The 27897-nt window shown below is 50.3% G+C and overlaps 4 protein-coding genes across 6 annotated transcripts in view; all 4 read left to right on the top strand.

The window, feature by feature from the left end:
• The first annotated feature begins 732 nt into the window (after window positions 1-732).
• LOC131207997 (uncharacterized) lies at window positions 733-2646 on the top strand. Its single transcript, XM_058200636.1, is given in 5 exon segments — window positions 733-942; window positions 990-1011; window positions 1082-1230; window positions 1437-1621; window positions 2640-2646. Coding segments are annotated over 5 exon segments (573 nt in total).
• Window positions 2647-3328: 682 nt separating this feature from the next.
• Window positions 3329-9227, top strand: LOC131208341 (aromatic-L-amino-acid decarboxylase-like). Of its 3 annotated transcripts, XM_058201056.1 has the most exons (6): window positions 3329-3468; window positions 3695-3788; window positions 5303-5388; window positions 7319-7553; window positions 7621-7870; window positions 7938-9227. In XM_058201056.1, exons 3-6 carry the CDS (start codon window positions 5309-5311, stop codon window positions 8807-8809), a joined length of 1437 nt encoding a protein of 478 aa, XP_058057039.1. In that variant the 5' UTR covers window positions 3329-3468; window positions 3695-3788; window positions 5303-5308; the 3' UTR covers window positions 8810-9227. The 3 variants fall into 3 exon arrangements, with proteins under 3 accessions (XP_058057039.1, XP_058057038.1, XP_058057037.1); XM_058201055.1 differs by lacking the exons at window positions 3329-3468; window positions 3695-3788 and adding an exon at window positions 4921-5062; XM_058201054.1 differs by lacking the exons at window positions 3329-3468; window positions 3695-3788 and adding an exon at window positions 5160-5178.
• A 3508-nt stretch (window positions 9228-12735) lies between these two features.
• On the top strand, window positions 12736-14511 carry LOC131208339 (3,4-dihydroxyphenylacetaldehyde synthase). Its single transcript, XM_058201052.1, has 3 exons — window positions 12736-12824; window positions 12950-13184; window positions 13249-14511. Exons 1-3 carry the CDS (start codon window positions 12736-12738, stop codon window positions 14509-14511), a joined length of 1587 nt encoding a protein of 528 aa, XP_058057035.1.
• Window positions 14512-18701: 4190 nt separating this feature from the next.
• LOC131208337 (LIM/homeobox protein Lhx3) overlaps window positions 18702-27897 on the top strand; it is a 31628-nt gene continuing 22432 nt past the window's right edge. The window contains exon 1 of the mRNA XM_058201050.1: window positions 18702-19104. Within this exon, the coding sequence (XP_058057033.1) occupies window positions 18702-19104 (403 nt within the window). The remainder of the gene's footprint in view (window positions 19105-27897) is intronic.

Below are 27897 nucleotides of genomic sequence, written 5' to 3'. Positions count from 1 at the left end.
CCCTGACTACAAAGGATTCAAAGAACGTTGGCAGTAAAAGTCGATTTTCTAGTTCTCTTGCCAGTCCCGTCCCATCACGTGTGGCCTTATTTTCTCTTCCATTCATCAGTGTTCGTGTCCATCTCGCTCGCACTAAGGGACAGCAACTTGCAATGCCCGCATCATCATCCTTTCAAAGTCGTCCTTCCGACCACACTCGAGAGCACTCGGATCCCGCGCCACGAGCACATCGACGCCATTCGCAGAGATTTCAGTCTCTACACCGTCCGGCGCAACTTCCATTCGCCTTTCTAGCATTTTGCACGTTCCAGGCATCCCGATGAACGGCTGGAGGAGCATTAACAATTGGCCAAATCAAGCACTGTGGCTGTGCGTTGCCGTTTCCGGCATGAACTCCCCAGGGACGCATTCATAAATTGAGTTTTCCTTCTGCTTACTTTCTGCTTTCTTGAGTTTTCTTTCGAAAAACTCAAACGAAACGGCTTTCCGTTCGATCGGCCACAAAAGTCTTGGATTTATCACAAAGACCTTGCAGACGTTTATAGTTGATTTTCTAACCAAATGACTAGCATGCCAATATAGGTTGCTACACCATTAAAGAGAGAGTTAGGTAACGACTAAGTAGGCTTAGCAAGTTAAGCATAGTAGTTCCGTCGGTTTATTCACAGTAGCGAGCTGTAAATCGAAACCTTCATCAAGAGTTTACCAAAGCAGAGACAGAACCCATTCAGGATGGAGTTCTTGAATGACGGCCACCAACAAGGTTCCTGGTGTTTCCGGATCATTAATCTCCTGCCTCCTTTGACCATACATTTACTGTCCGCAAGTGCCCTAAGCTATGTCCACGACAAACCGAACACTCGCGCACTGGGGCCGGATTTTGCCTCGGTTATATTTCTGATCGCCACCAGCCTGGCCGTCAGCCGTGTCATGGAGAAGAATGTCCCTTCCTACGGTATTATTTTAATGCGTGCTTATGGCGCACCAAGAGCGGAGGCAAGGTTGGAGATGGTTTTGGTAGCGCTGACAAAGGTAAATTTCTTCGAAATAAAACGCGGCCAAGCCGTTTAACAATTCCGAGGGGAATCCGAAGCAATTGCTAAGTTGGTTTGGTGACTATCTTGCTTGTTACAGGTTCTCTGTAACATCATTTTTTGCGATTTATCCCTGCGGTTGATATGGATACCGATCCAGTACGGTTTGTGGTGGATTTGCAAGAAGAAAATATTGGTAAGTATTCTTATCGAAAAGACGGCATCGGTTAGATTGCTTCATGCGCCGTCCTTTGAAAACTTTTCTCGGGCATGGGGCTGTACTTGAAAGCAATCATAGTATGCTTGCCCGAAAACTCATTAGAGAAAGTTGTGGTACCTTCAACAGTAAAGGTTTGTTGGAGGTGTTTTAATTGACATCGCTGTACGTTCTTTTCGTTCAAGGCGTTGGTTGTAAAAGGACTTTTGTTTGCGATAAAAGACTTGTCAAGCACGCGTGCACTCTATTTAAGATTGGTGAAGGCTTCTGGCTCTGTGCATGGATTTACTTTGCTACGTTTCCTGTCGGCTGTTGCGATACTGAACATTGTGATTGCCAGGGTTAAAAATCGTCCCGAAACCAACCGCAGGTAATGTATGGAATTCTTGATAAGTAGCTTCATGTTCCGTCATTTGATAGCACGTTCCTGTTACAGGTATCCTTCGTACAAGCCAGATGCTGCGTTAACTCACGGTTCTGCTTCGTTAACCTTCACAACATTATGACCTCAACAGTGTCCCTAATCCTCGCCGTACTGCTTCATTACGCACTCGAGAATGGAGTATTCTTCACTGCGGTTCCGGCGTCCTCAGCACATTGTTGTCACTATAAATTCCGTAGTATACTAAATCTCGGCTCCAGTGCAATGTGGCTCTCGCAATGGCGCATCTTTAACCCGCGCTATCGACGGAAGCTACCACCATTGATGCAAACAGCCGTCGAAACCATTCTCAATCTGGCTGTGTTTGAAGTTGTTCGCTTTAAATTCTGGCATCCGTTGCAGATTCTCGCCAAGAGTACGTCAACCATGTTGGCGACCAACAAGCTGTTTTATGACGCCGGTGGACAAGTGCTAATGGAAACAGCACTTACGGCTTTGGCCGTTCTGGCATTTACCTACAGTGCCATCGGAACAGAATATTTGGATCAATGGCTTCGCTTGACCGGTGGTTGGGTGGAGAGTGTTCTCATTAAAATGTCCCTGATCAAACCCGAAGCAATCGTCGATGCAGTAGAGCAACGGATTCAAGTGGTCGAAGAACCTGTTCCCCTGCGCACTCGGCGTGGCTCAAGGTCTCGCGTCCGTAGAACCCCTAGAAGCCGTTCCAGATCGAGAAGAAGAAGGCTATCATGAGCCAACGAGGCTTAAAAGAACGAACGTAAATTTAAAGTGTTTGTGAAATTTCCTTATTCCTACAAATCAAAAGCATGACTCCATGGGACAACATTTTGATGTACTTTAAATATACGAACAGTTTACAAAAATGACTCAATTCATTTGTTTCAAGTTGCGAAACGACCACAAACACAGTGCAGATCGCTAACTGGCTAAAACAATTTTGAGAAGGTTTATGCTATGTCTTTTTCTTACTTTTCGAACCCCCTAGGCCATGAGTCGGAATCTTCAGCTTCATTTCCACCTCATTCATATGGATTTAGTATTTACAACCCGCATCACGAGAAGTGGCTCTCGACGCCTCGCACCCATCCTTCAAGCCGCTTACCGCATTGTTCACAGCATTTTCTCAGCCCAACCATGTATTCCCATGCTGCCGACTGGCCGAAGGGCCTTGCTCGTGGCACATATTATGCTAACCCTCGTCCTCGAGCTAGAACCGACGTCTGGCGGCTAGACGATTGCGTGACGATGAGATTGTGACCATGTCGGAGCGGCCACAGAGACGAATGAGAGCGAGTCTCGCGAAAACTGTGATTTGTGAAACGGCCACCAAACATCTAATGTTTTATGCTGCCAACAGCCTGCGATACAAGCATTGCTTATGCTTTAACCGATAAGCGGCTCCGCGATCAGTGCGTCTAGCTGCCTAATAACCCTTCAAATGCGTTCTCTGCGAATTGGGAGACGCGCAACAACCGGTTCCTTAATTTAACTCATTTTCCTCCGAGACAACCATGCCGTGCTATTATTTGAATATTTCGGTTAACCGGCACCAAAACGCGGAGCGCAACAGTCGGTTGCGAGAGTGCGTTCGGTTCCTACTCGCGCGATTCGCGAGCTTCGTTCGGTCGGACTTTAAAAGCTAGTCTCGGTCACTCCAATCCATTCAGTCGAAAACGAGCGGCGGATACCATCGGTAGTGTAGTAGCAACAGTCCTGCGCTACGTGGTTCGGTGACACACACAACGAGTGAAGCATAAACCGTACTCGAACCACAACCCTTGAAGTGCCCCCCTTTTAGTGGCCAGTGTTCCACGGTAAGCGGGAAAATCGGAAAGGCGAAAATCAGTGCCCATTCCGTTGCGACCACTTATCACGTTTCACGCGAGTGTGAGGGAGCTATAAGTGGGGTGCCGAGAGCCTGTGACTTACTGACTGTGGTCAGGAGGAAAGGAGTACCACATTCTGCCATTATCCTTCCATTAGTAAAACGGGAAAGTGATTTTTTTCACGCTCCAATAAATCAACATCCATTTCTTGCAGCAGCAGCAGTGTCGACTGAGCAGTGTGTTACATCCCGAAGGTGTTCGTTCGTGCGTCGTAGCTCCAATCTAAAGTCCAATTGTTGTATACGGATGTAAGTACCAGTGCATTGTTTAATGAGCTACTGTAGTGTAAAGTGTTTCTCATGGTGACGGATTTAGTGCACACATTCCCGGATTTAAAAGGCACAACTCCAACCTGTGACAAGCTAAGGGCAAGGACAATCAGTTATCCCGCGCCCATGTCTGACCAGAAGCAGACCGAATTCTTTCGCCAAACTGATTCTTACCACTTCCGGAAACAGCCTTCAAAACAGCTCAGATCACGACCACGTTCGCTTTCACGTGCCCGACGTGACCTTAGAACGTGGTTGCGCTTGTGGTTTTTTGCTACGAAAGAGATTGGCTTTTTGCCTTGGCCAATCTTGGGAAACGGGCGGCCTACTGGTTGTGATCGTATAACCTCTCAAATCAAACCCATTCGCGGTTCGCGTGCAGATTTCGAGGTCTTGGCGAAGGCCTACGATCGACTTGCTAAGCAGGTGGTTGTTTTCCAATTATGCTTCGATTGGACATCTGAGATCGGCATTTTCAAACAAGTTTTATGGCTCTCCGTTTCCTTAAGCCTGCATTCTTTTAATGTACTTCCAGTTTAACGTCACGTTTAACAGAAACAATCCCTCGAGTATCATGCAGAAAGAGTAAACTTGTGTACTTTTTATGCTGACCGCAACGACCGTTGGGTGACCACTGCTACACAGCGTTTTGTCGCTAAGCGGTAGATGGAATTGATATCATCTTTGCGCCGTGAACCATTAATAGCTCAGACGATAGCGATACCCCCAAAGCAATCTCTTGGGTGCTAAAAGAAACCTGATACGGGAATTCGTTGACTGCATCAGTGAGAAGGTTTGATAGAATCGATTTAAGGTGTCTTCGGCCGATAAGGCGCACTGTACGTGCCCGAGGTGAAGTAACTCAATTACTGCGAATTATTGATCGAACATCATCGTTTCGTTTTTGTCGCTTCAAAATATGAAACATGTCCATCCTCTCCTTCGGCAGAGCGGGGCCGAAGGCGAAAGGTTAACGCAATTAAAGCCAGGCGAACTCTGGTTATTGTTCGGCCAATTTAGGGTCGTATTTGCGCGATGGCAACACTTTTCTGATTACTTAGGGATGTGCCATCGGTAGCCCAATGTCCTCAGTGTCCCGCCAAGCGAGCGTCAGGAACGTTGTTGTGGGGATCGTTGTGTTTAGTTTTAGTTTTATTTGCATTTTGTTTTAACCAACTTGTTCATAAACTTTACTGTTGCGCAGTGTGTTAAGCGCTATACGTTTCAAGATGCCTGTCCTAAGCGAAAAAGGAGTAAATATTAAAAGGCCTTCAGACTAGCTAACCATTTTCTTCCTAACCGATCTAATCCGCATGCACCTCTTACTAACAGCACCATGGACATCAAAAGGTTCAATATTCCTAGTGTCGTGAGTATATCAAAACTACTAACATGGTCTAACCAACTTTGCTAACCTTAAGGGGCATCTTTAATCATTGATTTGTGTAACGCATACTTATCTTGTCTTGTTTCGTTAAACAACCTTCCCACAGACCGAGATGCAGGCCCCGGAGTTTAAGGATTTCGCCAAGGAGATGGTTGACTACATTGCCAACTATCTGGAGAACATTCGCGATAGGTAAGTTAAATTTTACGTAAAGCCTTACGGCATTAAAGTTCGTCTTTCTATTCCCACGGAACTACGGAATGCAAAAAGTGTAAACGAATGTGAGTTTTTTTCGGTGTACCGAAAGTGTTACAGACACGTTCGAATTGTATTCATCTGTGTGCGTCATTTCATGTGTGCCGGCGTGTAAATTACCCGCGGCCACCGTAGCGCCATAAACACAACACTGGGAACTACCCGAAGCGAACCGGTCCCGGTGATTCACGGAACTGGTATTCCTGACCTAGCGTAAATCTCTTCGTTTATAATCTACCATAAAGCCCTACGGCGACCCCCGAGCACTTCTATTTTTGCGGTTGAATGCACTTTATGATGCCTGCCTTCGAGCGATGCGATCAGTAGATCATGTTCAAACGTTAGCAAAAAAACGGTACCAAACACACTTTCCATTTTGAACCGTGACGGGCGCGCGTGTTTCAATCGAGAGGGCCGAGAGTGTAAATTATTGACAATCACCGTTCAAGGTTACCGAGGCGAGGTTGCTTCGATCGAAATCGAAACCACATGCTGATGGGAAATCCAGCCATAACTCTTTGGCGCTCTGTTCCTACGACTGTGACCAAAATTAATTTTGGTTTATTTAAACGATGCCGCCTTGTGATCCTTCCATCGGGATAACTTACTCAGTGATTGAAAATGCAAAAAAAAAAATTGTCCATTCCGTCGCGGAACTATTCGATTAGTGAAATGAACCATAGAACCTGTTCGTGGGCTTACATTCGTTACGTAACATTAAATCACGACGAACATTCAAGGCCAACGGAAACAAACCTGATCGTCTCGACGATCGTTTCGCGCGGTGAACCGGCGAATAGCCCACCCCACCGCAAAGGAGTTTACTTCAAGCCATCCGACAGTGTAGATTTTGTTAGAAACATTGTCATGAGAATGGCTGGGGGAATGTAGCGAAAAACCTGTAGCAATATAAACATCAGATGAATTATTAATCACGGGGGAACGAGTTTGCACGTCGGAGTTGCCTTCTTTTGCTGGTATTGCGGCTGACACGTGCGCGAGCATTAAGCCATTTGTTGTTCTTTCGATTCAATCAACTTCATCATAATTATTATAGGTACTGATCATGTTATGTAGTTTCCCATCATACTATGGAACTACAACAATGGCCTATGGAACTCTGGGCAACATGAAGGGTCAGTCAGTATTATATTCGGAACTACCGACCCAATGCTAGCTTTCAAACCTGCTCTCTCTGTCCAATGTGTAAGCGCTAACCGCGGTGATGAATGTTTAATGCAACAAACTGGATTATCCGTGAAAGCGGCCAGGCGCTGTGGCAGCAAAGTGAATTCATAACTAACCTCACTTAATGCCCCCCTTTGCAACCCCCTTACCCGCCCACAACTCTAGCCCTGTCTGTCACTTTTTTCGGTTATTAATGTCATCGTAACGGATCGGTGGAGCCCGGCCCAGGTCGATTGGCTACCAGAAAACCAAAATCAAGATGAAGGTCGACACGAACCACCGTTCTGCAGGTGCCCCGCTTACCGGCTTGAGTAGACTTGCGCAAAGGCTCTCGCCACTTCGTTGGCAATTAGTGCTGGCCGCGCTCTGTTCGCCAGCAACCGTGCCATTGCCATCGCCACCACCGCCGTTGCGATTTCGTTTCTTGACAACTGAGTGAAGGTTTCGTTGGGTTGCAAAATAGTTCTTCAGACTCCTCCGCACCGCGGCGGTGGAGGTCTCGGCGAATGATCGACGATCTTAGCCGAGCTTCCACGTGTTGGGCTTTGCGCATGACCCTAATCTGACACCTTAGTCTGTTATGTTGCCCGTTGCTTGTCTAACCGACCTTCAACTTAGGTCTCCACATAAACCCTTCACAGCGTATACTAAATGTAGTTACTGTATCTTTCGCTTCTAGGCGCGTTCTGCCGACCGTTCAACCGGGGTATCTACGTCCGCTGATTCCCGACGAAGCTCCTCAGCAGCCGGAAAAGTGGGAAGATGTTATGGCCGACGTCGAGCGGGTCATAATGCCGGGCGTAACGCACTGGCACAGTCCCAAATTCCACGCTTACTTCCCCACTGCCAACTCGTATCCGGCGATCGTGGCGGATATGCTGAGTGGAGCGATCGCCTGTATCGGATTCACGTGGGTAAGCGTGCATCAACGGGGTGTTGACAATGTATCCTTTCACGTCGTATGCACAACCTCTCTTTCAGATCGCCAGTCCCGCCTGTACCGAGTTGGAAGTTGTCATGCTCGATTGGTTGGGCAAAATGCTGGACCTACCGAAAGAGTTCCTGGCGTGCTCGGGTGGCCAGGGCGGGGGCGTTATCCAGGGTACGGCCAGTGAGGCCACACTCGTTGCCCTGCTCGGTGCCAAGGCGAAGACGATGAAGCGCGTCAAGGAGGAGCATCCCGATTGGGACGATCACAAGATCGTGTCGAAGTTGGTTGGTTACACCTCCAGTGAGTAACGTCGCTAGCTGTGCCGTAGATCATCCGAAGCATAATTGCACCCATGTCTCGCTTTCAGTTCAATCCCATTCCTCCGTGGAACGGGCGGGCCTTCTCGGAGGAGTTAAACTGCGCTCTCTACCATCCGATGCTGATCTGAAGCTGCGCGGAGAAACCCTCGAGCGGGCTATCCAGGAGGATCTGGCCGCCGGGCTCATCCCATTCTACGCAGTAGCCACCCTCGGCACGACCAACACGTGCGCATTCGATCGGCTGGACGAGATCGGTCCGGTCGGTAATCGGTACAACGTTTGGGTGCACGTCGATGCGGCGTATGCCGGATCGGCCTTCATCTGCCCGGAGTACCGGTATTTGATGAAGGGAGTCGAGACGGCCGACTCCTTCAATTTCAATCCGCACAAGTGGATGCTGGTTAACTTCGATTGTAGTGCCATGTGGCTGAAGGAACCGTTCTGGGTCGTGAACGCGTTCAACGTGGACCCGCTTTATCTGAAGCACGACATGCAGGGATCGGCCCCGGACTACCGCCACTGGCAGATTCCGCTCGGGCGTCGTTTCCGTGCACTGAAGCTGTGGTTCGTGCTTCGTCTGTACGGTGTCGATAACCTGCAGGCCCACATCCGGCGCCACTGTGCGTTCGCGAAGCACTTCGAGGCGCTTTGCCGTGCGGACGAGCGATTCGAGATTTTCGGCGAAGTACAGATGGGATTGGCGTGCTTCAAGCTGAAGGGATCGAACGAGCTGAACGAGTCGCTGTTGAGACGCATTAACGGACGCGGCAATATTCACCTGGTACCGTCCAAGGTTAACGATGTGTACTTCCTGCGTATGGCCGTTTGCTCGCGGTTCACCGAGACCTCCGATATCGACTACTCGTGGAAGGAAGTGGCAGCCGCGGCCGATGAGGTAATGGCCGAGCAGAAGCAGTAAACGGGGTCTAGAATGAATCGTTGACTCTCAGCAACCACCGCTACTCGCATGATCATAGACCGTACATCGTCGCAACCATCGCAGCTCATGTATTTACCGTTTATCGCCGTTAAGTTTACACTTGTATGAGGTTAATTTATTTATCATCAAACGAGGCACCGGCATCGGCCGCTCACTGGTTGGTGTTTCGAGACCATCCAACCTACACCGGAAACCGGGACCAGATAAGGCAATCGGCTCTGGACGGAAAATGGATCCTTCCTCCAAGCAATGGGCTCAATCGCGTGGCAATACCAAGCAACCAATACAATAAACCGTTTTATCGTCGTAAGCTTATCGATATCGTGCAATCGTGTTGATGTTCGATGTTTAAAAATAATACTGTTAAAGTGATGAATAAAATGTTAAACCTAATCATACACAAAACCTATGATGGTGAAAATGTTTGATTCTAGTGATGCCTTCGAGCACATTGTTTTCTTTTATATTTTCATCCCTTTATGAGTCCAAACTCGCGGTCAGTTGCGTTCAAATAATTTTAAATAGGACCGTATCCTTCGACAGCTTTCGAATTACGCCTAAGGTATGTAATCCGTTAGAGCCTTAGATCTGTTCCGGGGCAACATGAAATATTTCACAGCACACACAGGAGAAATATTTCACTTGATGTGGTGAGTTTGGATTCGGTGGTTAATTTTGTTTTAACCACCTCTTCCAATTTAAATGAAGACGTGGTCGGAATTTAACGGTGAATGCTCGATACACACAAGTTTTATTCCAATTAATTTGCATTTTCTACTCATGCTCTGAGTTCTCCAAAAAAGGACAAAGTTATATGAAAAGTATAAAATTTTTTTGTTCGCTCTACTGAAAATCGTTCAGAACCACTTTTCTAGCACATTGTTATGCACAAGATTGAATCCTTCGTTTTTCGGATTCCTTTTTACAGTTTCAACGTTGATTCGTGGAGGTATTTCCGAGTCTGATTGGTAACTTCTCTGTTCGTTTGTACTTACCATCGCCTTCACTCAGAAAAGTCGATAACTATTAGCATCATTCATCATGCCGCATAGCACCGCATCGACACTTCCAAGAATGTCGCTACCGCTCATAATTGATTGTTAAACGTTCCCTAAACGATGCTTAATCTTTTATGAGTCCAAATGGCGTGATCGTGTATCGACATTTCCTGCTCAAGGTAACAAAAAATAATAATCCACTTCAAACGCAATGCACATCAGCGTGCACAAAAAAGAGTCTTCCTAAAGCCCGCAAAGCCAATAAAGAGACATAAAAAAACATGGCTGCACTCCGGTGTTCCCCAAGGAATCGGAAGCGAATTGGCAAATCGACTCGTAGGAAAAATGAAAACCTCCAATGCACTCCCGAAACGATGCACTCCGGGAACGGTGCAGCCTGATGCAATTACATCAACGTACGTTCGATGCAAACTCCCTGCGGGCACTTTCCATCCCCCGAACTGCGGGCTTGCGAGGGTCTGGAAGCGATTGATTTGTTGTTTTGTTTTTGCATTTTTTTTCCTTTTCCACCATTCCAACCTTCTTTCGATGGCGAGTACGACGGTGGCGATGTGGTTGAAAGAAAATTAACGCAAAAAACGACGAACCAATTTTTCGAATTGGACCTCTCGTCAATAATTCAGACGCGAAAAAGTGACCAACCGATTCACTGTTTAATTGCTGGAGCTTTTTTATTTGTCCCGCATCGAACGCTACCCATTTCACACCGGGATCGATTAATGCACTTTGCGATGCATCTCGGCGCTTGCAATGCCTCTTATGAGTGGATCGTTCTTTTTGGCGGTCTTTTTAAACAACCGAGTTTGATGACTTAATTCGTTCGTTCCCTTTTTTTCTCTTTGTTTGGAGATTTATTTATTTATTTATGGCTCGTGCTGTCGCTTTCCTTTTTATTATGTTTCAGCTTTTTTGCTGTCTGCCGTTTTTTTACATGGTCCGCAAGTCAGTATGAGGCTCGTGGCTTTGATTGTTTATTTTTGTCGCCATGTTGAACAGCATGTTTTGTCGGCACTCGAGCTCCAAAGTGCAAACCGTTACACTCGGCCTCAAAAACTACCACTTCGCTCTTGGGGGTCGATGCGCGGTCAGCCGTTGAGTAGAATGTGACTCAATTCCTGTTACCGATTGCATCATGGAATCGTCTTCATCCCATCGAATCCCCATGGGATGCCTAATTAAACCATTTTCACCTTTCGCTCTCATGCAACTTCCGCATGGGGAGCCAGGGGGGGGCTCGTGTTGTTAGATAAGTCATCCGCTCATCAGTAGGTCACAGACAAGGCATATCGCGGTTGAAATTACCGTTAAATTGATCGATGCTTCCGCAGGTTCTCGGCATTTCAGCTGCTCCACCGATGAATCGCTCAACGATGCTCGGCCAGAATCATGCCACTGCTTAACACCTTCGGACATAATTTATTCACGACCATGACACAGCAAATTACCGGTGCGACCGTTAAACATCCCCCGGATCCACCGCTGACTAGTTGACTTGCCAGACTTTCGATTTTATTTTAGGTGTTTTAAAGGTTTTCGGCCTGGCCTCTTCGCTGGCCATTAATTGCCGTTGCCTGTCGTCGTGATCATCCTGCGCCAACTTTTCTCTCGATCGATCGCTGCACTATGGGCGCACAGCTTGGGTGGTCAAAAGGATCGACTAAATAGTTTCCACTAAATAGTTGAACTTTGTTTTCTGCTGCAGATTGGCACACTTTAATCTACGAATAATTTCGAAACTCCAATTCGCTACCGAAACACGAATTTTTTAGTAAAAACAAAACGGAACACAGTACGAATGGACCACTGTTACAACACGACCGTGTGGGTCCCATTTTTTTGGTGATCGCGTATAATGAGGATTTATCAATTAGCATACAAAACCACATAACACGGCGCCATCCGCTGCCGTGCGACCGGCCGCAGGTGCCCAGCGTAGAAAGTTTTCCGGTAATTCTCGACTCGCTCTCGACCCTCTCGAGCGAACATTTTAATGAGCGCCGAATTTTAAGGACTTTTTTCTCTCTCTCTCTCTCTCTCTCTCTCTCTCATCCCCGTGACGTCGTTTCTGTTGATTTATTCAAGCATATTTCATAATCTGTCGAAAATAAAATCATCATCTCCCGCGGGAGGCTGGTGAAGATGACAAGATCGCGGCTCTGTCTTCGGCCAGGCGGTCAACACGGCGGTGAACCGACCGAAGACAAACTTAATGCCCTCTTGAGATGAATGAGGGTCTCTTCAGAATGCAACTACGAGGCCCCAACTTTCGATGGATAACAAACGAGAGAGAGCGAGAGCGAAAGAGCCCCTCCTTTGGCTCCACTTTCTTCAAGCCTTCGGTGGATACCCCGGTTGCGGAGGCACGTAAGCCACGCGGATGCGTCAATGGGGGTCTCTTCCGGTTGTCTGGGGACCGTAAACCCGGGGCTCCCGGGCAGGTGGCACATGGGTTGTTGATAGTTTCATTATTGTTGTTTGCTGGGCCTGCGAAACGGAGAACCGGGACTTTTGAACAACATTTCTTCTCCCTGGGCCCCGGCGTGGTCCGAGCGTTGTTTGCTGAAGGAAGGGGCTTTGGCATAAATAAAGCTCAGCGCGCCCAAACGATCCTCAGTCTCCGGCAACATACGATCCTGTGCAGACTGCTTCATTCGCAACCGCTTCGCCAGCTGGTGGTCGATCTTCGGTGGTTGTGGAAAACAGTGGAACAGTGGAACAAGCAGCCTAGACCAAACAGTGCACAGTCAAGCCATTAGGCTAAGGTCCCCAGCGATCAGTGCGTTCAAGTGTTACCTTCGTTAAAAGTGCGGTTCTGTTAGAAGTCCGGCTGCATGTGCCATAAGTTCGCCAGGGTTCTGTAGACTGAGTGCATAGAGATCGTCGAGGATGGCAAACATGGACATAAATGAGTTTCGCGAGTTCGGCCGAGCAGCCATTGACTTTGTGGCCGACTACCTAGAGAACATCCGAGACAGGTGCGATATTAAACGGATTGTTTCTAAACCGAGTCCCAAAATGAGTTATTCGAGTTTGAAACCGTGACCACCAGCGAAAAGGTACTTAAAACGTATATTATCTGTGCCCTTTTGGTCCTCTGCAGGGATGTGCTCCCATCGGTGGAACCAGGCTATCTGCACGATCTGCTTCCCGGGCGGCTCCAAAACGAGCCGGAGGACTGGAAAACCATCATGGAGGACTTCAAGCGGTGCATTCTACCGGGCCTGACGCACTGGCAGTCGCCCCATTTCCACGCGTTTTACCCATCACAAACCTCGTACTCGTCGATCGTTGGCGAAACGTTAGCGGCTGGGCTTGGAGTAGTAGGATTCAGTTGGGTAAGTGTTGTGTCGAGCGTAGACCGTCAGTCATTGAGCACTAGCATCCTTAATTTGTCTACAGATTTGTAGCCCCGTCTGTACGGAGCTCGAGGTGATCATGATGAACTGGCTGGGGCAGCTGTTGAACTTGCCGAAAACGTTTCTCAACTGCGGCGAAGGAAACGGCGGTGGCATTATTCAAGGATCGGCCAGCGAGTCCATACTCGTGGCAGTGCTGGCCGCCCGGGAGCAAGCCGTCCGGCGGCTGACGGTTGAGTATCCGGAGCTAACGGAGGCTGAGATCCGTGGCCGACTGGTGGCCTATACCAGCGACCAGAGCAACAGTGCCGTCGAGAAGTCGGGAATTTTGGGAGCCATCAAAATGCGTTTGCTGCCAGCGGACGACACGGCCGTTTTGAGAGGTTCCACCTTCATTCGGGCGGTTGAAGAGGACGTGGCCAACGGATTGTTTCCTGTGGTTTGCGTTGCTACGCTCGGGACGACGGGAACGTGTGCCTATGACAATCTGGCCGAAATTGGACCGTACTGCAACGAGCACAACATCTGGCTACACATTGATGCGGCGTACGCCGGGGCAGCCCTCTGTCTGCCGGAGTACGGCCACATCATGAAGGGGGCCGAGTTGGCCGATTCCCTCAACTTTAACCTGCACAAGTGGATGTTCGTAAATTTCGACTGCTGCGCGATGTGGTTCAAGGATGCCGGATCGGTCACCAAATCGTTCAGCGTGGACCGGATCTACTTGCAGCACCAGTTCCAGGGTCACAGCAAGGCACCCGACTACCGTCACTGGCAGATACAGCTCGGCCGACGGTTCCGCTCGCTCAAGGTGTGGATCACGCTCCGCACGATGGGTGCGGAAAAGATCCGCAACCTGATCCGCTTCCACATCCAGCTTGCCAATCGTTTCGAGGAGTACGTTCGTACGGACGATCGTTTCGAGGTGCTCTGCTCCACACTGGCCCTCGTCTGCTTCCGGCTCAAAGGGGACGATGCCCTCTCGAAGCAACTGCTGGAAAACATCACCAAACGCAAGAAGGTTTTCATGATCCCGGCCACGTACCAGGGCAAGTTCATCATCCGTTTCATGATTTGTGGCATCGATCCACAGATGCACGACATCGAGTACGCCTGGGACGAGGTCCGGTCGCAGACGGACCTTCTGTTCGGGGTCGATCAGAATCGCAACGAGTTGGCCGACAGGAAAGAAGCTATTTTGCAGAAATTGGAACACGAACCGAAACTGTACGAAAAGAGCACGGACATTGGGAAAATCACCGAAAGCTTAGCCGGGGTTATCCTGTCGAGCGAGAAAGCAAAATAGAATTAAGGGTCACAGGGGTAGATTTATTACTCATTAATTATTAACCATACAACGATCATTTACCAACGTGAATAATGAAGCTAGTTGGATCTTCCTGTTCTTTTGACCAGATTAGTTTTTAATGTAGTTAGTCGCTTGTTTCGTGAGATGACCATTTGGTGTTTGACTAAAACGGTAAATATTGAGTAAATTTCACATACCCTCGAGAAGATCTATCACCTCATACGATCCGCTTGACAACCTGCAACAAAAGCTATATTACAGGGACGATTTCTTACGACGAATAGTAGCTTTTTGGGGGAGCCATTTTTCACGACCGAACGAGGAAATGATAAATAATAAAAGCTCGCACTTTGGTTTCAGAAGTGAAACAAAACTCGGCATACCAGACGCTAGAGGAATCCATCTTTTAACTTTGGTCCTACTTTTGACGGGCCACCAAACTGTAGCCCACTTTCGTTACGTTGCCCGGCGAAATGGAATGTCATTTGTTTTAACCCCCCCTCCATCAGTCGGCGGAAAACGGTTCCGGGGGGGAGTTCCTGTAAAGAAAAGCGAGGAAAATCAAACTTTACACTCCGACAACTGGCCCGCCGGATGAGGCGGGACAGTGCTACAATAAACTTGAAAATCACCCGTACATTTATCAAACCCCAGGCACGGCAAGTTGTAACCTGGGTCGAAGGGTAACAACAAACGAGAAACCCCCTTCTTGGTCCTTCTTCTTCCAGTTTAAGTTAAATGTTTCGCAAGGCAAAAGGAGCGCAAGGTACGGCTCGAGAGGCCCATAAAAAGGTATCTCCCAGAACATGGACCAGAGCAGGACCCGGACAGGACGATAAACCAAATGAAGGATACATATGCCTTGGAGGCGCGGAATCCCCACGAAACCTCAGAGCCGCCCCAAGATGTAACCTATCTCGCCCTCCCGAGTCCCGAGCGCCTCTCGGATCGGGGGGCCTCGATTAAGCAAACGACATGAGTTATGCATCTCCGTTGCGCAAATAGTTATGCCAACAGTAAAAAGAGATGATCCCTGGGCAAAGGTGAGCTTCTCTTCCGGGTTGTTTACTCGACTGCTCGAAACGCTTTCTTTCGCGTTCCGTTTTCCGTGCTCTGCTTGCGTGCTGGGAAGAAAAATGTAATCCCTCCCGGAACCGGAAGCCACCGCTCCGGAGGGGGCCAGCGAAAGTAACCTGAACTTTTTCATAAATGTGAAACGCGAACAAACGGAAAACGGTGCGCTTTCTCCGCGACCGTGTTTGACAAACCCCTTGATAACGCCCACTCGGGACCGCAAGTTACCGGAGAAGCACAGGTATGGTAACATGTCAACATGTTTCCATTTCCTGCGCAAATAGTGAATTTCCCCGCAAAAGGAGTTTACCACCCGGCACCGGTGACCGACCGACGAAGGAAATCTTTCCCCTACACACGGAACGCGAACAAAAGTCATTACTTTCGTCGGCACCGGCCTGGAACCCACCGTATTTGGGCACGTTTCGGGGCCACATTTCGCTTTCTTCCGGTTGGATTCCCTGGGTGGTTTTCGGGTCGTAGATTGTAGGGCTACAAAGTATGCTTTTCACTTTGTTTAAACGGCGTTGTGCAAAAAGATCTGAAAATGGGAAAAAAATAAAAAATAAAATAGATTGTTACCATTTTTCCCTTTTCGACAGCTCAATAGTGAAAGAATTCAACTGATGGCGAGTTTATTTCCTTATTAAGTAAAAATAAATTTCATAATCTAACACGTTCAGACCGACACTGTTCTGCATCGAGACGAAGCTTCCGAGTGGGCCAACAATCTACCGTGGCACCGTGGTCCTAATCATCCTAATTCAAAATAATTCTATCGCACAAACCTCGGGACCTTCGGGGGACTAACACGGATTGCATATCGTCGTGCAGCCAAATCCAAACTGATTGACATTTCCTGTCGCTACTTTCCAAAACAAGCTGCCCGATGCGCCCGACGGTAGCGATTCCGCTCCACCACCGCAGGCTCCTAACGGCCTGGCCACCGCCGCTTATCAATCAGCATCCGCCCCAAGTCCGAAATGGGTTCGATAATGCGTTTCATCGGACACTCGCCGCATCGCACGTAAAGTGAATTGCAGTGCCATTTGGTGCTGGCCGCCGCCTTCTCTATCATCGATGGGACCGTGAAATGGACTCGTTGATAGATTCTGAAACTCCGTTCCTCCCAGAAACCCACTCCGATGTCGCCCGGGCTTTAAGCAACGCCAGCGAACCTCGTGAGCGGCTATAATGGATGGTTTTGGAAGGTTTAGCGACACTTCCCGACAGACTTGCCTGGAGTGTCTAATGTGGGGCGAACATCCCGGTTCCTCGGCCGCGGATTTGCGTGAACGCATCCGGGAAATCCACGTTGGGTTCGGTTGGAAATGCGCCTCGCACGTCTTTGGTGTCTGTGTTGGTGCGGAAGTACGCCTGACGACGCTAATGTGTATGTGCCATCGCCCCTGGCAACGGCACGGAGGGTGGAGCGAACATCCTGCAGCGTATCCTGTTGTGTTGGCAGTGCTAGTGTATTGGTGAGTTGTACTAAAAATCCACCGCCTCCTGCGGACCATCTTCAGACCGCTTCTTGGGCCGTGTGGAAAATCATTCCGAAGAACCCCTTTCCGAGCTTATCCTCCCTCCCCCTCCAGAAGTGGTGGGTAGAACGATGTCAAGTCGCTGTGTCCCCCACCGGAGGGCATCCAAGTCCAAGATGGCTAACGCACACAGATATTTCAATCGAAACGCGGAATGCGCAGACGTGGGAATGTTCCACTCTCGAAGCCCATCACCGGACCGGACTGGCGGGTTGAGGCAAATTATCCACACAAAATGACGGCCAGCAGCAGCAGTTCCGAGCTGGGTACTGTACTTCGCGCTGGTTTACAACGGATAACTGCCGACACCGGAACCAGGAGTATCGCTCGAGAGAGAGTCGTCGCGCTGTCAGTTAGTTCATGGGCAGATTGACCGGGACAGTGTGGACCTAGAATAGACAGACAGACAGGCTTCTTGTCCTTGTGTGCGAGGGCAATTAAAAGAGAGCCCCCTCCGCCGATTATTGCCGCCACCATCCGGTAATGAAAATGTTTTTTAATTGACAAAACTTTTTCAAAACGGAACATCTCGCGGGAACATCCCTCCGGGGCCACGATGTTTTCACTTTCACAACCGCCATCTGTGTTATCGTTTGTTTTGTGGTTAGGAAACGGTTCGCCCTAGTGCTTCGGTGGTCAGATTCAAGCTCCCCCGAAAGGGCAGAGAGTAGCCATTGCCATTTGTGGTGCTGCAAGAAAAGTGCTCCCTCAAGTGCACGGGAGCGGAAGAAGTGTAACCATTAGCATACTAATTGCCATCCGCCTGATTCGGACTTTGTCGGCAACCCTTCTCGGAGTCTCGTCAGGCTTCGAGTGTCGAATTTCGAGCTTCTTACCAGGTGCCGGGCCCACTTGTCGGGGCCCGGTTCAGCGCAGCTAGGCACCCTGTTAGGCACATAATTAGCCAGAACCCTAGTCAGTGAGTGCTCCAAAGGGCGCGCGTAATAACAATGAGGTCTCGGGGCGCGATTAGATTCGCTGCTGCTGCTACCGTGCGCCGCGCCATACACTAGAAGAAAAAAAACTCAAATTAGAACAACACCAAGGGGCAACACTTCTAAACGCGGGGCTTCGATCATCGGGGCAGGACAGGGCAGTGCCGGTGGGTCGGCACTCCGACAGTGATAAGCCACTGCCGCCGCCGGGCGCTTCTTCAGTGTGCAGTCAGAGTTCGGTGGCACTCCGTTGACAGCAGCAAATCGGCACAGGCCTCCGGCTGGTGAACCGGGTTTCGGGTCCGGGAATAGTGCACGGCGATAAATCGGGCTTCTGCCGCTCCGGCCGAGCTGCTAGTTATCGAGTCGACACACTGATTACGTCGAGCGGATCGCCGCTTCGTGGCCACTAGAGTGTCTTCCAACCTTCCGAGTGCTCGGGCGAGTATTAGTTGCCAAAGGTTGCCGGTTCGATACAGATGCCGGCTCCGTGTCGCCGCGAGAGCAAAACCGAACTTTCGACGCGCGTGTTTCGAAACTGAACCACGGAACTCGGACCTGTCAAAAGTGCATCGTTGGGGATAGGTTTTTGCGGTTTTCCAAAAAAAGGTGCCCCAAAGTTGACCCAAGGCAAATGTCGGTGTGTGTTTCGAGTGCCGGTGTTACCCTCGGTGTGGACGCGATGTCCCTGTCCCAGATGACACTCCCGTCCGCGATGATGCTTCCACTGGCACACTCGACCCTGGGCGGCACCCACTCGCTGCTGAGTCAACCGATGGCGAACGGGATCGGAATCGGGATCCCCGGCGGTTCCACTGTGGCGGCCATACTCGACGGCAGTAGCCCGTCGCTGGGATCATCGAACGGAATGCATAACAACAGCAACAGTGCCAGCAACGGACACAGCTCTAGCAACAGTCTCACGGCGCACGGCCCGTCAGGAGCGCGCCCAGGTGTGGCGGCCGGGGAGCTTGGGGATCATCATCCAAATCCCGAAATGCTATTGGCACTGATAGCACGTAACAAGGCCCTCGAAGGTGAGTCTCTAGCGTCGGCTTTGGCGCACCCGATAGAACGCCCATAAACAACCGAGCGGGGCCAATATAACGAAGCCTCCGCTAAGCGCTGCCATAAAAATCAAATCCCGAGCCCCGCGATGGCTCGGTCTTCAAATCACGGTCAACTCGACCGGGAAGGGGTACGGTCTCCATTTTTGGGGCCAGCTCGAAAGGTAGTCGATTAGGTTGCACCGACCGACGGCCACGGTACTTGATATCGCACTTTGGCGGCACCTGCGGCTTATCTTGGCCACCGTATCGAAGACGGGACCGTGAGTAAGCGACAACAAACAGGACAGTTCCCGCTTGTCGAAACTCCGGTTCTCAGATCTGGCGCGGGCATTTGCCGCTAGTTGCCGGTACTTTTGGCCAACGGTTTGACAGCCGCTAATGACCGATACGTTTGCGGACGGCCCGATTGGACGGCCGGTGTTGCCCGTCACGTTCGACACGATGGTCCGGTGGCGGCAATTTCCGTTGTTCGTGGCCCGTTGTTAACGCGTATTTCTCAGTTAACAAGTCGTTCATTGGACCATGCTTTGAAGCTTCGAAAGTTTGCGTCTTCCCTTAATGATATTTAAATTTATTTTTAGATGTATGTTTTGTTCAATCCAAGATTTGCGACTGGCCATCATCCGTAGCCGTAGAGAATGGGCACCCAAATTTGTACCCCCCGATGTACCGATGATAATCGACCGGGACTGAACCGACCGAGGCACACTACTTTTTTGTTTGCTCGAGATAATGCCGCGCCGCAAGAAGGCGCGAGGTGCGCAATAAGATTATGGCACATGCGCCTCGATAGACTTGGCCAACAGCCGAGAGTTGCTCGAACCGTTTGCCTACCGGATTACTCGGATCGCGCAGGGGTGGCACTTCACCGCGACAGCGTGTTGCGTGGGGATTGTCCCATCGAGAGCTGTGCAAACAGCGCTGTGGCGGCGAATGTGGTTTAAGAAATCGCCAAACGGGCCGCGACCGGTGGCCGCGATCGCCCCGGGCCAGGGATACCGACAAACACCCGGAGGCCACCGGGTACGCACTATCGCCTCCGATCGTACCGGTTACTGATAGTAGCTTACACGCCCACCACCCAACGGGTAAGATAAGTACAAAGTTACGTTCGAACAGTGGGTGGTATCTGATCGTGTGTTCCCTCCCGTGTTTCGTACCGATATCGATCATCACTCGATCTGGACACCGGCACTGGTGGCCACTTTTTGTGAGGCGCACCCTCAATCTCCGGCGGATCTCCGGTGGTGGCTCCGTTGCGGTTATCTGCCATCACCAGGACACGGGTGGGCTTTGTACGATGATGTTGTTACAGTTTTGGTCCGCCAGCGACCGCTAAAAGAGCCACCCAGCCGGGCCACCGAAGCGGAAGCCTCTATCACACGATCTTGTCAGCAGCCAGCCAATTGAACGTCCAACTTCACTTTGCTAACATGGGGTCATAAGGGGCGGTCTGAGTTCTCGGTAGAGCCCGAGACATGCCGCCCGTGGTCCTTGGCCGTCTACGGCGACTGCGAACCACTTCTGTCAAATCGGATGCAATAAATTCTCGAATTATGGGCGACACGCATACAGGGTTATCACTACGCGCGCGTGCCATCAAAGGCCCGGTCCGGTCCAATCCATCCGGCTTATCTCCGGAAGTGTCCCGCGGGAGCTAATCTTCACGAAAGTTCAACAAATTGCTACTGGAATCATCGGTGGAACCCATCCGGACCCATCAGACGAGTGTTGCAAAACGTTCAGTGGAAACTATTTGTCGAGCCACAGGCTGTGGCACCTGTGGCGGCGGCACCCGAATTTGCTCGCGGCGCGTCATATAACGGCCGAAGGGCGCAGATTGATTTCCGGGAACGTGCCGGACCACTATTCCTGGCGGGCTGGCGGCCGGTCCGCGGTGTCTATCAGATAGCGTCGCCCTGCCGTGATCGATGAGATATAACTTCACTAATTGATGTCCTCTCTGCGGGGCGAGTGGATGATAAATACGTCCACGGATGCAGGCTAATGTGTGGCACAATTCGCGCCACCCGATAAGCATCGCCGCCCGATGGGGATGGGTTGTCAAAACTCGGTCCATGGGTGGATTTGTTTGATCAGCGTCCCGTGCGGATTGTCCGAGTGCGCCTCGTGGCGCCTTGGCTGTCGCCCCGGCTCGGGGCGATCGTCAACCAATCAGTTTGATTGATGGCCAGATTGCAGGCATCGGAGCGCCATCTTACGGAGCGGCCTCCGTACTCCTCTCTCTCTGGTGCGGATGCAATATTTGCATTGCGGGTTGTCCCCCGGGTTGACAGTGCATTCACTGTCCCCGTGTCATTCGAAACTGATGGATTTTAAAGCCTGCCTTTCCCCCCTCGGTTCCGATTGGAGAGAGATGTTTAATCTCGATAATTTGCTGAAGCTCAGCCACACACGCTGGCCAAGGTATCGAAATATCGATCGGAACAAAACAACCCCCTTGTTCAGGGGGGCCATTCGGGCCCATTCTGATTGCCTCCAGTCCAGTGGGCGCGGGGTGCGATTTGTCACAATTGTCACGAATATTGTTTGCCCATCAATCGCTATTGGGCGATCGAGGCGGAAGCAGGTTATCCTCACATGTGTTTCGGTTCGTCATCGTTTGTCACCCGGGGCGCTAGGGCAGTAGACAGCTTGGTACCACAAAACCAATTGGCACCTAAAGTTGACCAGTGGACAAAAAAAACCGACTGAAATTAGGTCGATAGGCTTATCGAAAAGTCACAGTAATTCACGTGCCACGAACCGTTTTAATTATGTGGCTGATTTATTGGTCAATTGGCGGCGTCCGGTAGCTCTCAATCTCTGTCCCTCTGTCTCCCTTATCGTGCTCCGCTGAAGATGGATTGCTGCAGGAGGAAAATTAAAAGTCGGACTCCTATCAACGGGCCAGGCCAGCAAATTGATTGGCAGTATGTTAATTAAAGTGACGCTTCGACAATTGACGCACTAGACACGGAGTTAGAAAATCTAATAAAAGCTCTTTATCAAATGGCCAATCGGCGGACGGGGCTACTTCTGGGGCCGATAGTTCCGATACAACGGTAGTTCGGATTGCCCAGAAAATGGCCATTGCACAATAAAGGATAAGAAACTAGTGCTTCGCGACCGAAACTCTTATCCACCGTTGAAAGCCTTCGGCCCCAAAACCTTATCAGCCCAACGTAATCCGGGTGGTGGTGCCTTCCAAAGTCTCCAACTCCGGGTGGTGCTCAAATCGATTCGCAATCCAAACGTCTTCCGTGGCGTGGCAGCTAAATCCAGTCCGGTAAACCTGCGCCGATAATCACGGCGTAATCCACCTGATCCGTAACGGTCTAGCTTAAAAAGGGGATAACGGGTGGTGTGTGAGTCGCTCGTGGAACGGAACCACAATTTTTGTGTACCCCGTCAGCCTGGCTTTCTCCCTGGGGGCTCACCCTTGAAAGGCTCACGGCTCCGCGAAGTGTTTGGCGAACATTTATTTTTCATTTACCCAACCAACGCCACGTCGTACGCCACCTTGGCCGGTCGGCCACGTGGCCGAGTGCATTCATTAGCTTCCGGTTTCGGTCCTCCCCAACAATCGATCGTCCGCGTGCGGGCGAATGTGTGCGTTAACCAGGGAGACCGAGACGGCCGCCTTTTCCGCCTGGCAATCAACAAACACGCCGAAAGAATTAACGCACTCGAGTGCACTCGGAAGTTGTTTCAAATTGCCCAGGGAAAAAGGGAAAAATCGTTCGCACGTGGCACACGCGGTCCCATTTCGGCCGCGGGGCGTTTACGGAGCCCTCGCCCACTTCCCTCGGTAATTGGATGTGTGAAAATGCCTCTTGACGGATGTGGGCGATAGTTTTGGCCCACTGCGGTTGTGACGATAATGATTTCGGGGGCTATCGATACGCAGCTTTCCGTTAATCCTTTCAACTTTACAACGACCGGTCGGACCGACAAAGAAAAACTTTCCCTTGCCGATTGGCGCTTTTTCCCTTTTATCGGCCAGAACATGATTCGGCGTGTTTTTCTTGCCCTTTGTTCCACATGTCCTGTGTGAATGGGCTAGTCGTCCCGAACCGTGCCAGGAACCGTGTGACCTGCCAAAGCGAGGAAACCCCAAACGAACGCAGTAACGGATACAACAACCGTACGCCCAAGAAGTGTGCCGGAGGACCCGGTAACAGGACACGGGGCCGGGGCACGCGCAAATGATGTTTTGAAACATAATATTTATCGACTCTCGAGGGCACCCATTGTGCCGGGCCGATGAGGCTTTTTCCGCCAGCACGTGCCTTCGGGCACTTTTTCAGGTCCGCCGGTTCGCCTGGTGTCCTGGCTGGTGTGAGCCTGGCTAAAAAGACAAACCGACACAGTTTTCACATGATACACTCCCCGGTTGGGCGGTTGGACAAACTGGTACCGGAGAGTGTGCCGGAGATGACGGTAAAAGTTTCTAATCGATTTTTGATAGGTTGGCCAAAAATGTAGATGAGGGGTGAAACTTACTTCTTTCCGATTCGATTGCACAATAAAATAAATATTTTTATTGAAATCTTCGAAACACTGTTCCAAAATAGACACTGTAAGGATGCTGAAAAGGATGTTGGATAGTCAAAACTGTATTTTTTGCTAAAGCCTGTCAATAATTCAAAGCCTGCTGCAACTGATAATGAATCGTTTGACATTTTGCTGTTTCACTAAAGCTATTCCCAATTTTTGTATGCCAAGATCTTTTTTCTCTTCTGTCTGATATTGGAACATGATAATGTTCGTTGACGTTCTTATTTAAAACGATAGATATAAGTCGTAAAGTCCTTGAACGTGCAGCCGATTTCTTCCAAGTTTCCTCCCAAAAAAGGCTACAGCGAAACGCAAGGCCTACTTAACGGTCCCTACGACTGCCTGTAACAAAACACGACAGTCTGTTGCACTTTTTGTTTCGTCGTACGTCATCTGAGCTGCTCGAGATTATCGCTCCACGCTATCGACACTGTTTGGCCCTACCAGCCAGCCAGCTACTGTGACTTATGTGCCCGGGGGGGAAGGATCCACACAAAAAACCGCTTCACAAAGTGCAGGACATTCAGTGCACCGCACGCGATCACATTACGTGCGATCCCCTCCCCGAAGCTAAACGGTGCCGTGTGCCATATGGTTGCGGCCGTCCATTGACTTCTTCAATTCCTTGCTCGGGCCGTCGAAGGCGCGACGCACACTAAACTGATGCGCTTTCCCCCCATTTGCCGGACGTTCCACGACTCCGAACCCATTCCACGCACGTCCTTTTTTGCTGGGCTTCCTGGGCTTTCGGTCTTCTGCCGGACATCGGCCGTCCTGTTGGAGGTCATTAATTGTCGCTGTGCACTTCCAAAAAAGATACCGTACCGCACGCCATAAGGTGCCGCCACCGGAAGGACGCATCGTCCTGCGCTGGTAGGGGGTAATGATTATAAATCGAACCCCTGCGGCGTACAGTGTGGTGCACGAGGAATGGGCGAGCAAGGCTGTTGAGGAAACCCGTCAAAGATTAATGGCACGTGTGTAGCACATTACGGCACGCACTGTAGCTCCGCGAGGCACCGAGCGCCTACCTTTCGGAGCGCCGGTGTTAATGAGGCCGGTCGAGGATGGGCCACGGCGAGGGTCGAGTGTCGAAAAATGGGCCATTTTCACGGAAGGGGAGTGCTGCCACTTAACTAGGGTGTGTACCGTGCATAAGCATATATTTGTCATGCGGTGCGGTGCTTCTGCTTTTTGCATCGCTTTTTTCGGCTCACTGTTTAGGGGGGAGGGAGTGCAGATCGCGTGTCTGGGGATGGTGGTGGTCTGGATTTTCGGAAGGATTCCCCGGTCGCGCTGATCCATGGATGCCATCAAATCGTAATGGGACGCATAAATCACAAAGGATGGTTGAAGATATCGACCATATGGCTGGCGGACGGAGGTACAAGCGAGTGAAAATTTTCCTCAACCGGTTCCAGCGTGGTTCGTCGCAAATATATGATTCTATTCGACGCGTCATGGTGCCTTCCGGTGTAAACCTAGTGCCCGGTGCTTAGAGAACTGTGTGGCCACAGACTCGCCAATCAACGAGCAGACGCTCCTTTCCCGAGGGGAGTTGTCAACGCCATGTTGAATTTTCCAAGCACTCTCGACACAGCCGGGGGGATTTCCGGCACGACGGCTCTCCACCGTGCGGCCACTGTGTGCGAACTGTGTATGTTCGCATGCGCAGCTATTTCTCTGTGGATGTGGATGTTTCTACCGTGCCTTCGCATGTAACGCTGACGGAGAGGGGAATCCTGCCACACTATTCTGCCGAGCGCATTGTGTGTGCCCACATCCTTCCAGGCATTTCATCCCGGACGGGAAAGTAACTGAACCCGTCAGGTTTTGTTAAACCCGCCAGACGCGCCAGAGTAACGTGCGCTAGGATGGGCTATGTGACGGGCTTCGGACTAAATGAACGGAATGTATTATTAAAACTAAGCCACCGGTGTCACCCGGACCGGCTGACAGATATTGGAAAACGTCAGCCGCTCCCGATGAGCCCGATCCCGTGGAAAACCAAATCCTACACCAAGCTCATCACCTCACTTTTCCTGGTTCAATGGTGGCCCATACCTAACCATATCGGGCTTTGTGTTTCCATTTTCCCGTTGGTACTACGATAGTCGGAAAATGGATCAACTTCATGGTTACGATCAGAGCGGCACCGACTGTACTGTCTCTCTCTCTCTCTCGCTTGCTCTCCCCGTCCGTTTGATGATACTCGCAGCAACCACAGAGACTCGGTCGGTGGTTCAAGCACTTGGCCAAACATTTGGATACTGCTTGCTTTGATGTTAGACAGGGGGGAGGTTCTGTGTGTTCACGAGTTCTGAAAACCCAACCCCGAACTGCATTTTCTTCTTCGCAAGGTGAGCTTCCCGTGTGTGCTGTTTGCTGTTGCTTCGTTAACTCAGAGAGCCAGAGACAAGAGGGTAAATATTTGCCCAATTCATAAATCTTATTTGCATTTAATTTTTTATATGAACCAGCGTAACGAGGGAAACCCTACCAGGGGACTACTTGGATGTGATATCAAGCTGCGGACCGTGGACCATTAATTTGCTGATGTTTGAATTCGGAGCATAGGAGATCCCTTGACCAAGAATTGCTAGAAATACGTGAAATCCTTGATCCACATTTATTCAGTACACGAATTATGGTGATAATTTTATTTCAGATAACGATTGGCTGGCTGGCTGAGGAACGCTTCGTTCACGTCCTGTTCCACCTCAATAGGGCAAGGGAATGACAGAAATAGAATGTTTCCATTCAAAAAGGGCCTAAAAGACACAGAGTTAGAGGCGTTAGCCAACCATGATAAGGCTCGCCGGATTAAGGTACTCGTTTTATCGGGTGCCATTGCCCATTCGCTGCCAGCGAAAGTCCATCCTTAATGCCGGTCTATCGCTTCGGTGTTATCTATCGGCGCGACATTGGACTGCCTGCTTCCCCTAGACACGGTCGTGACACTGGACTGAACCGAGTTTGACATTGATTTTGTGACTCTTCTTCTTCTGCGGTCGATTTCACGGACCGGAGGCTTGGCCATCCCGGCGCGTAGTAAATGACGAAGCAAATCGCTCTGGGGAGGTGCGATGGAAACAATGAATTACATGTTTCGTACCGAGCGTCCGTGGACATGGACATGCTCTAGATTGCACAGGTGCACACAGTATTTTATTCTCCGCACTGCACTCCGTAGGGAAATCGGTTGTGTAATGTTTCACAACTATCTGTTGTCCCAAATGGTGCCCAAAACCAACCCAAAGACCGGGGCTGGCGATGGGGCAACTATATAAGATCTCGGAGCGAACCGCGTGCAGTTTGCTGCAGTTGCCCACGAGAGAAAGAAAAAGATCCAGTGCCATCGACGATGAAGCTGCTGCTGCTGGTCCCGACTCTGTTGGTGTGCTCACTAGTGGTTAGTCTGAGACCTTCTGGGTGATATGGAATCATTTTCAAAATTACTGGTTCGTTTCGTTTCCAGTGCACTCGTGAGTGTGGTGCCGTACCGCTCGAACCGCTGGATTATCTGCCGGCTCTGGATTACGTTAAAGAAGTGCTTCGGGTCAGTAAGGAGGCGATCGAGGCGGTCGTTTTCGACCCTAACGTGCTGTACGATGTGCGTGGAACGTTAACCACTTTCGGTGCCTCGTTGGGCAAGGTGACGTTGGCCGTTTACAATATCACCGATGCGTTGGGCAAACCACGGGCTGCATTCGAAGAGCTCGTGTCTGCCCTTCATGTGATCAATCGTTGGCTGACCGAGACGAACTCCTCGCCCCTGCCCGAGTACTATCGTAACCAGACGTTGAGCCAAGAGCTTGAACAACTGACAGCGATGGCACAGGAACAGTTGGACAGTCTGCTGTTCGACCCTTCGGAATGGGAGCGCTACGATCTTCAGCTACTCAACAGCTTCCTCACGGTGGTCGCCGTTCAGATGGCGGCCAAAACCATGGTTATTCAACAGGTTGCCGATATTGAAACGGTGAAAGTGTATCTGAAAATGTCCAAACCACCGAAACACTTGGAGCCAACGGTACTGCGCGACCTGCTCGCGGTCGGTTCGCGCATCAACAAGTACGATCAGCTCTACAACGACGCACTACACACGGGGTGGGAGCTCTTCCTTCGAGTCGTCACCGAGGGCAGTGAGCGGCTCCAAACGGCACTGGATGAATCTCCAAATCTTCCCAGTGCGATCCA

This window comes from Anopheles bellator, chromosome 2 (assembly GCF_943735745.2).
Source record: "Anopheles bellator chromosome 2, idAnoBellAS_SP24_06.2, whole genome shotgun sequence".
Taxonomy (NCBI): domain Eukaryota; kingdom Metazoa; phylum Arthropoda; class Insecta; order Diptera; family Culicidae; genus Anopheles; species Anopheles bellator.
Note: the sequence above shows the minus strand (reverse complement) of the source record. Positions and strands in the feature narration are given on the sequence as shown.